Consider the following 13,788-nt stretch of genomic DNA (forward strand, 5'->3'; position numbering starts at 1 on the left):
GTATATCGTTTTCATTTTCAAGTAACAAAATAATTGAACAAAACTACAAATTTATAAAAAGGAATATATTTGACCCCAGTTAGCCTTAGTTGGAAACATCTCGGTGCAATGCCTTTATGTTTTTTGGAACTGTAAAAAACTAAATGAGTTTTGGGATTATGTACATGAGTTCTCTTTGATGGTCCTGAGAAAAAAATATCACAAGACTCCTTTATTTTATCATTTTGGGGTGGACTTGAATGAGGTAACAGAGCCTTTTTTTCCAAAAAGATAGGTCTAATTTCTTATGTATCTAGGAAATGTATTCTGTTAATCTGGAACCCGGAACTCCCTCCAGCATTGGAATTATTCATAAATGACACTGCATTTGGAATATTTAACATATAGCTTAAAAAACAAAACACATATTTTTAGAAACCTGGAATATTTTTATGGACCCTTTATGAACCCTTTGACCTGGGCCTACGTAATACCCATTGTTATCACACTGGCCATTCACAAGCTGTTATTTGATTCCTGTTTTAATTAGTAACATAAACTGGATTTGTTGATGTGCATGTTTTTATATTTGTATACTCTGATGCTACTTAATGCTGAATATTCTTTTTGTCAATTGTACTGTTCGTTTTATTGTAAAATGATAAATCAATAATAATAATAATAAAACAATGTACTGAATGCAAGATTTAGAGTTGTAATAAGAGAAAATTGTCAGATGTATTAAAACAAATTTAAACATTTGTCTTTTCTGAGAGACATAGTTCCATCCAAAATAGTTTTGCTTTATGCTATATTGATACAATTTTGCAAACTTCCCTTTAATGTGAAAGCCATAAATATACTTATCATTAAGTTCATTTTTTTAAATTGCACAAATGTGTCAGGATTATTTACAGTTTAACAAACAGTAATTACAAATGTTACAGTCAACAATATATCAAACGTAGAAATGTGGTTTTATATATGTAGAAAGCATATTAAAGGAATAGTTCACTCCAAAAACTCACCTGGAGTTATTAAAATATATAAATGAAATAAAAAATGTGATTCTGAATTTTATTCTTTTGGAAATTAATAAAATCTTTTTGCTGAAAAATGTTAAAAAATAGGGGTTTGAGAGTAAAAAAAAGATTTTAATTCGTCATCAAATGATTTATTGGAACTAAATGATATCAGTGGGTGACTTCTGTAAGTTATGGTAAATGTATATAATCATTTTATGTCATTTTTTAAATTAATTATTGGAATCTTAATTATTAAATTAAGATGTATATTTGTTGCTTGAAAAGTCTTTGCATGCATTAAATAAAACCTTTATTTACAATATTAGTACTTGTTAAAAATAATGTAAGTATAGAAATTGTTGCAATGATACCTTTGCCACAAGGGGCGGCACAGTGGCTCAGTGGTTAGCACTGGTGCCTCTCAGCAAATTATCACAGCAAGAAGGTTGCTGATTCGAGTCCCAGCTGGGTTGGCATTTCTGGAGTTTACATGTTCTCCGCGTGTTCGCATGGGGTTCCTCCAGGTGCTCCGATTTCCCCCACAGTCCAAAGACATGCGGTATATGTGAACTGAATAAACTAAATTGTCTGTATAGTGTGTGCTTATGGGTGTTTCCCAGTACTGGGTTGCAGCTGGAAGAACATCCGCTGTGTAAAACATGCTGGAATAGTTGGCGGTTCATTCCACTGTGGCGACCTCTGAAATAGAGACTAATCTGAAGGAAAATGAATGAATGTTTAACATAAATGATGTTTATTTCAAACATACCTGATGTCATGCATTCAGTACAGAATAATTCCCTTATATTTAATTTATTGTTTGTTTCATTTTAGTTGGTTAGACTGCTGATGACTAAAATATGCTTTATTATTTTGTATATTTCTATATTTTTGATGAATCTGTTTACACCAGCAAGTCAGTGACTGCATTACATTAGATTCTATCTCTGGGTCCTTTCTGACTTGCATGCTAGATGGCACTGTAGCATACTTCAGTCTTTTCCTGCAATGTCGATACCAGAACTGGTGTTTTTACCTCTTTACTGATACTTCAACTGATATATGTTGTAACAGAAATAATATAGAGATAATATAAAATAAAATAACATAAAATACTGGCAGTTTATTACCAGGTTTTTGTACAATAATTAACAGCACCAACCCGACAATAGTATCAGTTCAAATTATTAAAACTCAATAAATAGTCAATCTTTAAAAACTTTTCAACAACAGAGAAAAGAGGAAAAATTGAGTTCCCATAATGCAATTCATCGCATACATAAATGAAAGAAAAGAATCACAAAATACAGAAAAGTATTTTTTTACAGTGATTCTGAAGATGTGTCTTATTTAATGCCAGCTTATATATTATTGAATTTCCCTGAACTATTGTTTACAGGGGAAATAATAAATCTAATTATCAGGCAGTATAGGCAAATAAGCATTTAAATATATCATTAATTAAATATACATTTGATGTAATGATCATAAATAAATACATATTACAAATTGATACACCGTTTGTGACTTTGACTCCTTGTCTTCACTGAAGTTGTTGGTCTCTCCTTGGTTCTTAACCTAATTTCCCTGCAGTTAAAATATTTAATCTCATTGCTGTAAATGTGAACGATTCTTTTTCTTAACTGAGATATTAAAGTGATCTCTTTTGTGTCTTTTTCTTTCTACAGGCAACAGATTCAGAATACATCTGCAATCCTTAACATGTCAGCAAATAAGCTCAAATTGTAAGTATGCATCCCAGTCAAATTCTACTGAAGTACATTTGAAGATGAATGAAACCTGATCAAGCACACAGAAGAATAAATGTGCTCTGAAACTAATCTTTCATCCAAAATATTTCCTGAATTCAATGCAGAAAATGGAACACTTCTGACAGAACTTTGAAGTGACAGAACAGTTGAGACCATAGTGTTTCCTTTTTTATTATTATTTTACCGTTAAAATATAACCACAACCCCAATTCAGTACACCGTGTTTGCATTACTTAAGGCTGTGCTGGAAATACAACTGTGTTTCTGATGTCTTATAAACAGGCGTGTGATTATTAACTTGTGTTAGTCTCCTCCCTCTTCCGGACCTGTTAATCACTATGATCCTTCCGTCTGTCTTTGACCTGTCTTTATTTTTTTTACAAATCCATTACACAAGTCATGGAAAATTTGATGTTTGCCTACACGTAAAAAAAAAGTTTTTTTCTGCTTGTTCAAACTACTTATTTAAAATGAGTCAACACAAATCTTGAGTTTTATTAGGGACACTTTAATTGTTTTATGTATAATAGTTAAATTTGTAAAAACCATTAAGTTAACTTAATAAATTTGTGTCGGGACAACTTGAAGGAATTGTGTGGAACCTAGCATTTTTTTACAGTGTACACTTAAAAAAATTTGTTTGCTGCTTGTTCAGACTACTTATGTAAAATTAGCTTAACACAATTCTTGAGATTTTGTTGAGACAACTTAATTGTTTTATGTTCAATCCACTTAATTTTGTTAAGTTAACTTAATCGATTTGTGCTTGGACATTATAAATGAATTATGTGAAACCTGCATTTTTTACAGTGTACGATGACAATTTTAGGCTCATTCAATTTTTACTGATGCATTTTTCAGAGAATCTAAGCAGGCCATTATCTGTAAGCAGTTTACAGTTAAAATTAATAAAAAAGGTTTTATTATACATATATTTTTACGGAAGCTAAATGTATATTTGCGATAAGTTTTGTTTTTGTTTGTTGTCTAAAAAAATAATAATAAAATGTTAAAAACTATCTGTATTGCATGTTTCATATTTACGTTTAATAAAAAAACACTTTTACACAAAAAAACTTAAAAGATTTGTAGAAAATTGCATAGTTTGGTAAATATTGTTTTTAAATATTGTAAGCTTCTGCCTTTGCATTTTGCATTCTTACACTTGCAGTTTTGCTAGCAAAGATGGTCTGTCAAACAGCTCTGTCCACTAGTTTTAAGTTTAACTTTCTCAGTTAAAGATTTGATATTGTATTGAAACAAACTTTCCTATTTTACTTAATGTATTATTTCATTCATTGGCTAACATGAACTTACAGTAAAGCAATTTAATGTTAGCTGATAAACAGCGGATTTATGTTTACAGATATAGAATTTGAGGTTAAAATATATTAATAAAGAAGAAGTGATTATTATTATTGTCAACTACTTAACTAATGTAAACCAAAAAGGTTTTTTTTTTTTCAACTAAATGTGTTTATACTTAAATTATGGAATCTGTTGAACTGAAACAGTGAAATTAAGTGTTTGTGTTGATTAGATTAACCTATTAAGACATCATGTGGTGCTTTAGCATATAGGGGTTCCCAAACTTTTCAACCCACGACCCCCAAAATAATAATGCCAATGACTCGTGATCCCCAATAACCTCTGAGGTGGTTATAAATATATAAACCTTGCACACACACCAATAGGTCCAAGTCTACTCATCATTTAATTTTGAAAAACGCCAATTTTAGAGCATTCTCTATGTTCAGTCGTAGCCTGTATTTATTTTTAATGTACGTGAGTGCGGTAAAGGTGTCAGAAAGATTAACCTGGTGCCATAAAATCAATGTGCAGTGTCTTTAACATAACATAATCACTCCAGGGGTCGCAAAAAATCGAAAGGCTGATGGCTTTTTCTTTGTATGTTGTTTTTTTAATGTACCGATTAACTACTCTTTTTTTCTGTAGGTTATGGTTAAATATGGTAATTATAATAGTTTAATAAAATGAATTAGATTTTTGGAAATCACCAAGCAACCTCCCCCTCATTGCCCTGCGACCCCCACTTTGGCAACAACTGCTTTAGCACACACTCAGATACAGACTGTGGTGGAAAAGAGATGAAAAACCTTCTGTAAATGCTATTTTCATCCGGTGTTATTTTAGAACTGCTTTATTTTCAAGCCCAAATTAGCAAGACTTTACATTTGGCAACACATTAAAATAAAACTCCATTTGTTAATATATTTAACATGAACTAGTATGAACAACCTTGAGTAGGCTTTATGAAAAGAGTTTAACATTTGCTAATGCATTATTAAAATCCAAAGTGCTTGTTATTACATTAGTTATTTTAGCTAATGTTGAGATGAATAAACACTCTAACAAACGTGTTGTTCTTTGTTTGTTAATGTCAGTGAATATACATTAACACACATTAATAAATAGACCATTATTTTAAAGTGTTGTCCTACATTTTTATTGAAGAACTCTGTAATTTCTATTTATAATACTCCAACCCTTCCTATAAAAAAAACGCTTCCTTACTTTTTTCAAGTTAAATCAAATTAATCCAATTTAATTTTAAAATCACATTAAACTGATATAAAACAAAAAGTTAGAAAGGTTTAGCAAAAAAATCTAATATTGATATCTAGTATCCGTAGTGTAAAGTAAAGCTTTGCCGTCAACATTAAAACACTGAATATAAGATTGATTTAGGTATGAAATACAAGATAAATGATTGTATTTCATACTTCAATCAATCTTATATTCAGTGTTATAATGTTGATTGGAAAGCTTTACTTTAAACTTATATGCAGAAATATTGTACAGCAGAACTCATTTCATCTTCTCTTTCTCAAGATTTGCTTTGCTCTGATACTTTAACTTTTTTGCTCACAAATGCTTTCCTTAATCTTTAATCGTTAATCGCAAATCATTTCATCAAAAGCTTTTGAAACATATTCGTTTACATGCAGAACAGTATGTTCACTTATATTGTGTTCATTACTTTCACTTTTTCATGTAAATAAGACTAATAAACATAAAATATATATCAAGACTTTATATTATATACTATTAAAGTTGACTGCAGGCATACTGACACAAACTCTTTACTGAAGCAGGTTAATAGGCCGGAGATATAGTGATGTGACGCACTTACAGGTGTCTTTACCTCAGACAGCCCTCTTAACTGCTCTACACTGAATGTGGTAGTTAAGAGTCTTAGCACAAGTCCAATAATTAGTCCTAAGCCACTAAACAGATCATCATATGGGTCATACAAGTGAGGAAGACCAAAGATTAAAACAGAAGAGGAAGGAGGGGATGGAGCTTTGTCCACATACGGTGATAAAAGGGCAGATAATGAGGGTCATCTGCAGTAATCTTGGTGATAGGAAACTTAAGATTATTTTATGATAAGGATATTTTATTTTCTATGCTAGTACTCCAATTTGTTTCTATTCATTGTTTTCTGTTGGTCAAGTTTATGCTACTGAGGAAATCCTGACGTATTCTTCCTAATGTATTTCATGCAAGCTTGGCAAATACTGAAGCAAAATGAGTCAACATTAAATACAAGATGGAGGATGCAAGTCTTTAATGTAAATCTGCTGTTTGTTGTTCAGAGAGTGATTAGCCGAGGCGTCTTATGCAGTATTATGAGCCGGAAGACTTTCATTTAAATCCCTCTTTAATTCTAAAGCGATGACTGTGCTTGATTAAACATTATTGGGTTTTTTTTAGAATGGGGTTTTTGTAAATGTTCCGAAAATACTTCAAACATTTCAGTTGCTCTTGGCAATTATATATTTAAACACTGAATGTATTTTAAGTTTTTGCTTTAAAATTCCAAGATATTTGGCAAGGATTTAGTTCTGCAGATAATTTCACATTATTGCATATCTTCTCTTTGTTCATATGTTTCATATTGTCACTCATTCAGTATTTCTGAATTAAAATTTCATCTCACGCCTTATTTCCTTCCTAGGTTTTGCTCTATATTTTGTTTTTGAGTTGTATTTAAAAAATTGTACTGTACTAAGTTTCCTTATTCTGTTGAACTCTAAAGAATATATTTTGAAGAATGTTGCAAAAGTGTAATCACACTTTAATAAAATAAAAAAAAGGTTCAGTAAGGTTCTATACCCAGCTAGCAAAATTCTCGTGGCTCAAATCCGGCCCACACTAGACACTTACATCCAGCCCACATACCGCATGGAATGATGGCACTTGGGCGGTTCGCTCCTTTTTGCCAGATCTGGGCCACAATTAAGCCATAGCGATATCACATATCAGCCAGAATTCAACCAAATAAACCAGAACTGACCCTATTCTGGGCCACAGTTTGCTTTTATTCTGGTCCAGATTCGACCCACACCAGACAACACCATCTGGACCACAAACTGAATGGAATGATGGCTCTAGGGCAGTCCGCTCCTGTTTGTCAGATCTGGGCCCCAAATAAGCCAAAGCAATACCACATGTCAGACAGAATTCAACCAAATGAACCAGAACTGACCATATTCTGGGCCACAATTTGCTTTTATTCTGGCCCAGATCTGGCCTACACCTGCACTTGCTAGGTGTGGCAAAGTACAAAAATCCCAGCATGCATTGCAGTATGAATGCATTGTATAGCTTATTGATGCTACAGTTTTCATTATTTGCTTTTGATTCTGCTGTTTATGTCGACGTTGTTGATTTTATCACCTTTAGTCCTGTTTGTGATGTTTGTAAGTTTTATTCATTTTGTTAATTGTCACCATTGTTGAGGTTCATATACTGATTATTGATCTCTGTCAGCAGAAGTTGAACCATTGAATGTTTTCAGCTTATAAACCTTCATAATTCTGTGGCATGTGCAAGCATGTTATTACGTTACTTTTAATAATGGATTAAACATTGGTTAACATTAGTGAATTATATTATTTCATCACAGGTTGTGCCTCACTTCCTTTTATTGTTTTTTGAGCCCAACTAAAGCAAACACTTTTCTTCATGATGGCGACCTTAGTCTATGTGGTCCACGTATGTTTTAAGATAACTGGGCCACATTTGCTATATCTTCTCTAGGCCGCTTTAGGCTCACAGCCACATTAACCAGAGCTATCTGTGCCAAATATTTGGCAAATTTGGCACACATTTGTTTTAGGATAACTGGGCCACATTTGCCATATCTTCTCTGGGCCATTATAGGCTCAAATCCTTATTGGCTATAGCTTATGATGCCAAATATTTGCCTAAATTAGCCCACATATGTTTTAAGATAACTGGGCCACATTTTCCAAATCTTTTCTGGCCCACTATAGGCTAACAGCCGCATTAGCCAGAGCTAACTGTGCCGAATATTTGCCCATATGTCACACATATGTCTTAAGATAACTGGGCCACATTTGCACCTACACATGTGAGCCACTTTATGTTTAGACCCAGATTACCCTTAAATCACTATGCCACATTTTTGCCAACTGTGGCCCACATTTGTCCTCCATCATTTGGGCCAAATTGACCATTTTCCACATGGGCAACATTAGGCTCACCTTCAGATTGGCGGTTCATTCCGGTGTGGGGACCCTGGATTAATAAAGGGACTAAGCCAAAAAGAAAATGAATGAATGAGTGAATACAGAATGTATTGTTTTTGGCAACTCAAACCTGCCCTATGTGCAGGGGCGGATTTAACCAACAAGCAAGGTAAGTGGCCGCTTAGGGCCCCAGGAAATCTGAGGGCCCCCAAATAAATACCTACTGTATAAGTAAAAATGATGCCTATAAATTATATATAACATTGTTATCATATTTTGTACGGTGAGGGTCTAAATTGTTTAAAATTTGAACAGAATTATTACATCTGCCCAAATGCTGCTGCTCACATGCTGACGAATAGTCGGAAACATGAGCACATCACACCTGTCCTTTCCTCCCTTCACTGGCTCCCTGTGATTTTAAACTACTGTTGTTTGTTTTTAATTCAGTTAATGGTCTTGCACCTTCATATTTATGTGAGGTTTTAAAGGTTCACAAACCAAACAGGGTCCTACGATCAGCAGGCCAGTTGTTGCTGGTGGTCCCCAGATCCAGGTACTGTATAAACGATAGGGTGATCGTTCATTTTCAGTGGCAGGTCCAAAACTGAAATAAACTTCCTTTAGAACTTCGCATCATTACAGACGTGGTACTGTTTAAAGCTTATCTTAAAACCTATTTATTTAGACTTTCTTTTGATATTCATTAGTACAAATGCTGTTTTATTGACACTTGTGTTCTTACCATGTTGTAATGTTCTTACTGTGTTTTAATGTTTAATTTTGTTTTTAATACTGTAAAGCACTTTGGGCAGCCTCCTGGTTGTAATAAAATTTATTACACTCCTGGTTTGGGGAAATAACCAGCTTCTTCAGACTGTTCAGTACCATATTGGGATGGTTTAATCATATTTTGCCAATCGCTCATCCATTCATTCATTCATTCATTCATTCATTCATTCATTCATTCATTCATTCATTCTCAAGCTTTATTTCCTTTCTAGGTTTTGCTCTGTATTTTGTTTTGGTGTGTGTTTAAAACGTTGTACTGTATTAAGTTTCTTTATTCTGTTGAACACAGAGGAAGATATTTTGAAGAATGTTGGAAAGCTGTAACCTTAGACTTCCATCGTAGGAAACATTGTGTTAGTCGATGGTTGCAGGTTTCTAGCTTTCCTCAAAAAAAAATCAAACAGGTTTGGAACAAGTGAAGGGTGAGTAAAATGATGACCGAATTTTTAATGTCAATTGGTGCCAACCCTTGTGTGAAAATTAAGGCTTCTTCCAACAAAACTTGGCATTATCCTGCATTTCGTTGCCTTGTACTTGTACATGTGTGATGACAATAAATTGAATCTAATCTAATCTAATTATCATCCTAGACAAATGCTATGGGATACCTCTTCTGACATGGTTGTTTAAAAGCAACATGTTGGATCAATTGGGGTAAAAGTGTTGTTGCCAAATGTCTAAGAACACTAAAAAAAAAGATTCATTGGATTTACAAATTTTTTTAAAGGTAAGTGGTTGCAAACAATTTACATGGGCTGAACCTAAACAAACATATTAAATTTAGTAATGTTCAGCTTAATGTTTGTTCAAATTCAGCCCATAAACAGTAAATTGTTTGCAAAAAAAGTGAATCCAATGAATCATTATTTTCAGTGAAGCCAGAAACATAAGAATCTCTTCAGTGAAGATTCAGACACCCATAAAGTTTTTTTCTAAGTTAAATTGAGAAATTTCATCTTCTTGGGCTACTGTGTTTTATTTATTTATTTATTGGTGAGCTTTTGTCTTTATTTAATTAGTCGTTGATTTAATAATTTAATTAACATTCAATTAACTACACTTAAAAATTATGTTTGTTATTTGTTTAAACCACTTATTTAAAATGAGCTGAAACAACACAATCCTTGGGGGTTTTTTTTTTGGACAACGTAATTGTTTTATGTTTAATGTACTTAAATTGGTAAAATAATAATAATAAGTTTTTCAACTTTCACATAGCTTTCCATGGCAGTCCAATTAAAACACAGAACCAATAACATTCATGACTTTTCTGTAAATGTAGTTCCGGTGTTGAAAACATGCAGATGAATACACATCTTCTGTACAATCAAATTTCCACTTAAACTGTAAAGTCTGTGAAATTTGTAATTATTATGTGCTGTATGGCTAAATGTGATTTGTTCTCAAACTATTGAAGATTGACCTAATTTTTTCTGAAAGTACAAATTAAATCGCATGACAACATCATTTAATAACCCCAAGTTATCGTTATGCTTATTAGCTGTTTGAACAAAAATATGACATCTCTAAACTGTGGACTTTCTCAAGCCTTTCTCCTTCGAACGGCACCTTTCTCAGCTCTCACACAATAACAGTCTATACAGACGAATGTCAAGGACAATCCAACTCTCAAGTATTTAAGGCTCTTCACGAAGGCCGTGATTCCAGGCTCAAAGCTGGAGATAATACGATGGGAAGCAGATTAAAGAGGAGTTAACTGCCAGTGATTAGCTGCTTTATCTGCATTGGCCGGCAGATTAAATGCCATCGCTAACACAGAACCACACTGAAGGGTGAAAGGGATCATCCGAATTAGCCAGGTTTTGGTGTTGGAAATGAGATTAGGTGAATTGTGTCTTGCACTGTGCAGATGTAGTTCTGTAGCATGTGTGTGTGTGTGTGTGTGCGCTCAGGAAACTTTGTGTGTAGCTGATGACAACAAACCTCAAATCCGGCACTTAAGACCAATTGGGAGGAGCAAAATGATATCTTTTGGATCTCTATATAAGAGGGATTGCATGCCAATAATTTGAGGGAGTCTTCATCTCGTGACCAGTGAAGAGAGATTTGACATCAATCAAGGAATGCTGCAGTAATCTGCAGAAGAAATCAAACCATTTATTACAGCATTTCTCTGTGGAGTGGGCACCAATTACAAGCAAGATGAAGCAACAACAGCCAACGCCAGAATTTTTCGAAGACTTCCACATGCCCGTCACTTTAGACGTCGCCAACCTCTCAGCTTACAGCCCTTTCCTGGTCCCTCAGGACCACCTGGGACACAGTGGCGTATTCATGGGCATGTCCGCTTTTATGCTCTTCCTTTTTATCGCAGGAACTGCCATCAACGTCCTTACCATAGTTTGCACAATTCAATACAAGAAACTCAGATCTCACCTGAACTATATCCTTGTGAACCTTGCCGTTTCCAACTTGTGGGTGTCCGTTTTTGGTTCCTCGGTAGCGTTCTACGCCTTCTACAAAAAGTACTTTGTCTTTGGGCCAATAGGATGCAAAATTGAGGGCTTCACTTCAACAATTGGAGGTATAGTGTTGTATACATTGTTGTAATGCTTACTAGATCACTGTGGTTTATAACTAACCCTCACATTCTGCTACTGGACTACGATGGTTTCAACAGACGTCTTTCTGTGTTTTTGCAGGAATGGTGAGTTTGTGGTCTCTTGCTGTGGTGGCGCTTGAAAGGTGGCTGGTCATTTGCAAACCCCTTGGGAACTTTACCTTCAAGACCCCTCACGCCATTGCAGGCTGCATACTTCCTTGGTGTATGGCATTGGCTGCTGGACTCCCTCCACTTTTGGGCTGGAGCCGGTAAGTCCCATGGTTACATTTTATTTTGATGGTCCCATAGGCCTTCTGTTGCCTTTGCAACTATCAGTCGACAGCAAGGGTAAGCGTTAGAAGAATAAGCTGACAGAGTTCTTTATAGTCACTGAAATGTCTGTTTGGAGACCATCAAAATAAATTGCTTGCAGATATTAAGCAGACTATTGTAGTCAACAGAATGTCTGAAGTGGAACTTAAGTAGCCACTGCTCGTAACACACTGACAATGCAACATTTTCATCTGTTGCTTAACACCTGTTTGTTTTGCTAAATCCATGACTGAAATCTGTTTTACAGGTATATACCTGAGGGCTTGCAGTGCTCTTGTGGACCTGACTGGTATACAACTAACAACAAATTCAACAATGAATCCTACGTCATGTTCCTCTTCTGCTTTTGCTTTGCTGTTCCTTTCAGCACTATTGTATTCTGTTATGGTCAGCTGCTCATCACTCTTAAATTAGTGAGTACAATTTTCACTTGAAAACCGCAATTATTCATTCATTCATTCATTCATTCATTCATTTTCTTTTCGGCTTAGTCCCTTTATTAATCTGGCCAACTTCTCCAGCATATGTTTTACGCTGCGGATGCCCTTCCAACCGCAACCCATCACTGGGAAAACTGCTATTATTATTATACATATTAATATTTGGAATTATACATTTTACAATAATGGCTAACACTTTACAATAAGGTTATATTAGATAATGTAAGTTAATGTATTCACTAACATGAACAAACAACGAACAAATCATTTAATAAAGTATTTATCCATCTGTGTTAATGTTAATTAATGGCAATAAAGTTGTTTATTGTTACTTCATGTTAACATGATGCGTTGACTAATGTTAACATGCATGAATTTGGATTATGATTTATAAATGCTGTACTAGCATTATTAATACTTAGTTCATTATTAGTAAATATACTAACATTAACTAATGTAACCTTAGTGTAAAGCGTTACAAAGTTTAGTTCAAAAACACAAAGGCATATTATTTAGCGTATTATGCTGATTCGCGTTCTTTATTTGACTTTTGATTTTATTTCAGAACCCTAACACAACTGATCATTTATTTATTAAATTGTCCAGCCATTCTCTCTTTAATGCAATGGAATACACTCCCTATCCACTAGAGGGAGACTAATTATATGGCTTAGCGAAGTCACGTTGCCAGTTGCTCTAAAATCCCTTGTTTGTCCTACCAGGCAGCCAAAGCTCAAGCTGATTCAGCCTCCACCCAGAAGGCCGAGAAGGAGGTGACAAAGATGGTGGTGGTAATGGTGTTTGGCTTCTTGTTATGCTGGGGACCATATGCTCTCTTTGCTATCTGGGTGGTTTCCAACCGCGGTGCACCCTTTGACCTGAGACTGGCAACCATTCCTTCCTGCCTTTGTAAAGCCTCTACCGTGTACAATCCTGTCATATACGTCTTAATGAACAAACAGGTATAGTGTGATTTGTGGCATCTCTATGTTAAGCTGAATCAAATAGCTTGTTTATTAAGCATAGAAAATCACATAACATTTGCTAACGACTTTTTTTTTTTAAACAACAGTTCCGCTCCTGTATGATGAAGATGGTCTTCAACAAGAATATTGAGGAAGATGAGGCTTCTTCTTCATCTCAGGTCACCCAGGTCTCCTCTGTTGCGCCAGAGAAATAAACACATTCTTCATGTAACCTCATTCTGCGGACCGAACCACTCTAGCAGTGACCAAATGATTTTACAACTGTAAATAAAAAAACGTAGACCCTATAGAAGTTTTTGCTTTTAATGTCAACATTTTTGTAACTTGGTCTTGGCTTGCTGAACATGTAGAATGAGTAGATCATTATTATCATATTAAA

At 34.5% G+C, this 13,788-nt stretch overlaps 1 protein-coding gene across 1 annotated transcript; it reads left to right on the top strand.

The window, feature by feature from the left end:
• Positions 1–11,250: 11,250 nt before the first annotated feature.
• opn1sw2 (opsin 1 (cone pigments), short-wave-sensitive 2) lies at positions 11,251–13,788 on the top strand. Its single transcript, XM_056468073.1, has 5 exons — positions 11,251–11,632; positions 11,751–11,919; positions 12,231–12,396; positions 13,146–13,385; positions 13,496–13,788. The coding sequence occupies exons 1-5, from the start codon at positions 11,251–11,253 to the stop codon at positions 13,601–13,603; spliced, it is 1,065 nt and encodes a 354-aa protein (XP_056324048.1). The 3' UTR covers positions 13,604–13,788.

This window comes from Danio aesculapii, chromosome 11 (assembly GCF_903798145.1).
Source record: "Danio aesculapii chromosome 11, fDanAes4.1, whole genome shotgun sequence".
Taxonomy (NCBI): domain Eukaryota; kingdom Metazoa; phylum Chordata; class Actinopteri; order Cypriniformes; family Danionidae; genus Danio; species Danio aesculapii.

Bases quoted from the DNA above. Each gene is read 5' to 3' on its own strand.
- opn1sw2 (XM_056468073.1), top strand. From the start codon at position 11,251: ATGAAGCAACAACAGCCAACGCCAGAATTTTTCGAAGACTTCCACATG. The intron at 11,920-12,230 runs GTAAGTCCCATG...TCTGTTTTACAG, and splicing joins CCACTTTTGGGCTGGAGCCG to GTATATACCTGAGGGCTTGC. The intron at 13,386-13,495 runs GTATAGTGTGAT...TTTAAACAACAG, and splicing joins ACGTCTTAATGAACAAACAG to TTCCGCTCCTGTATGATGAA.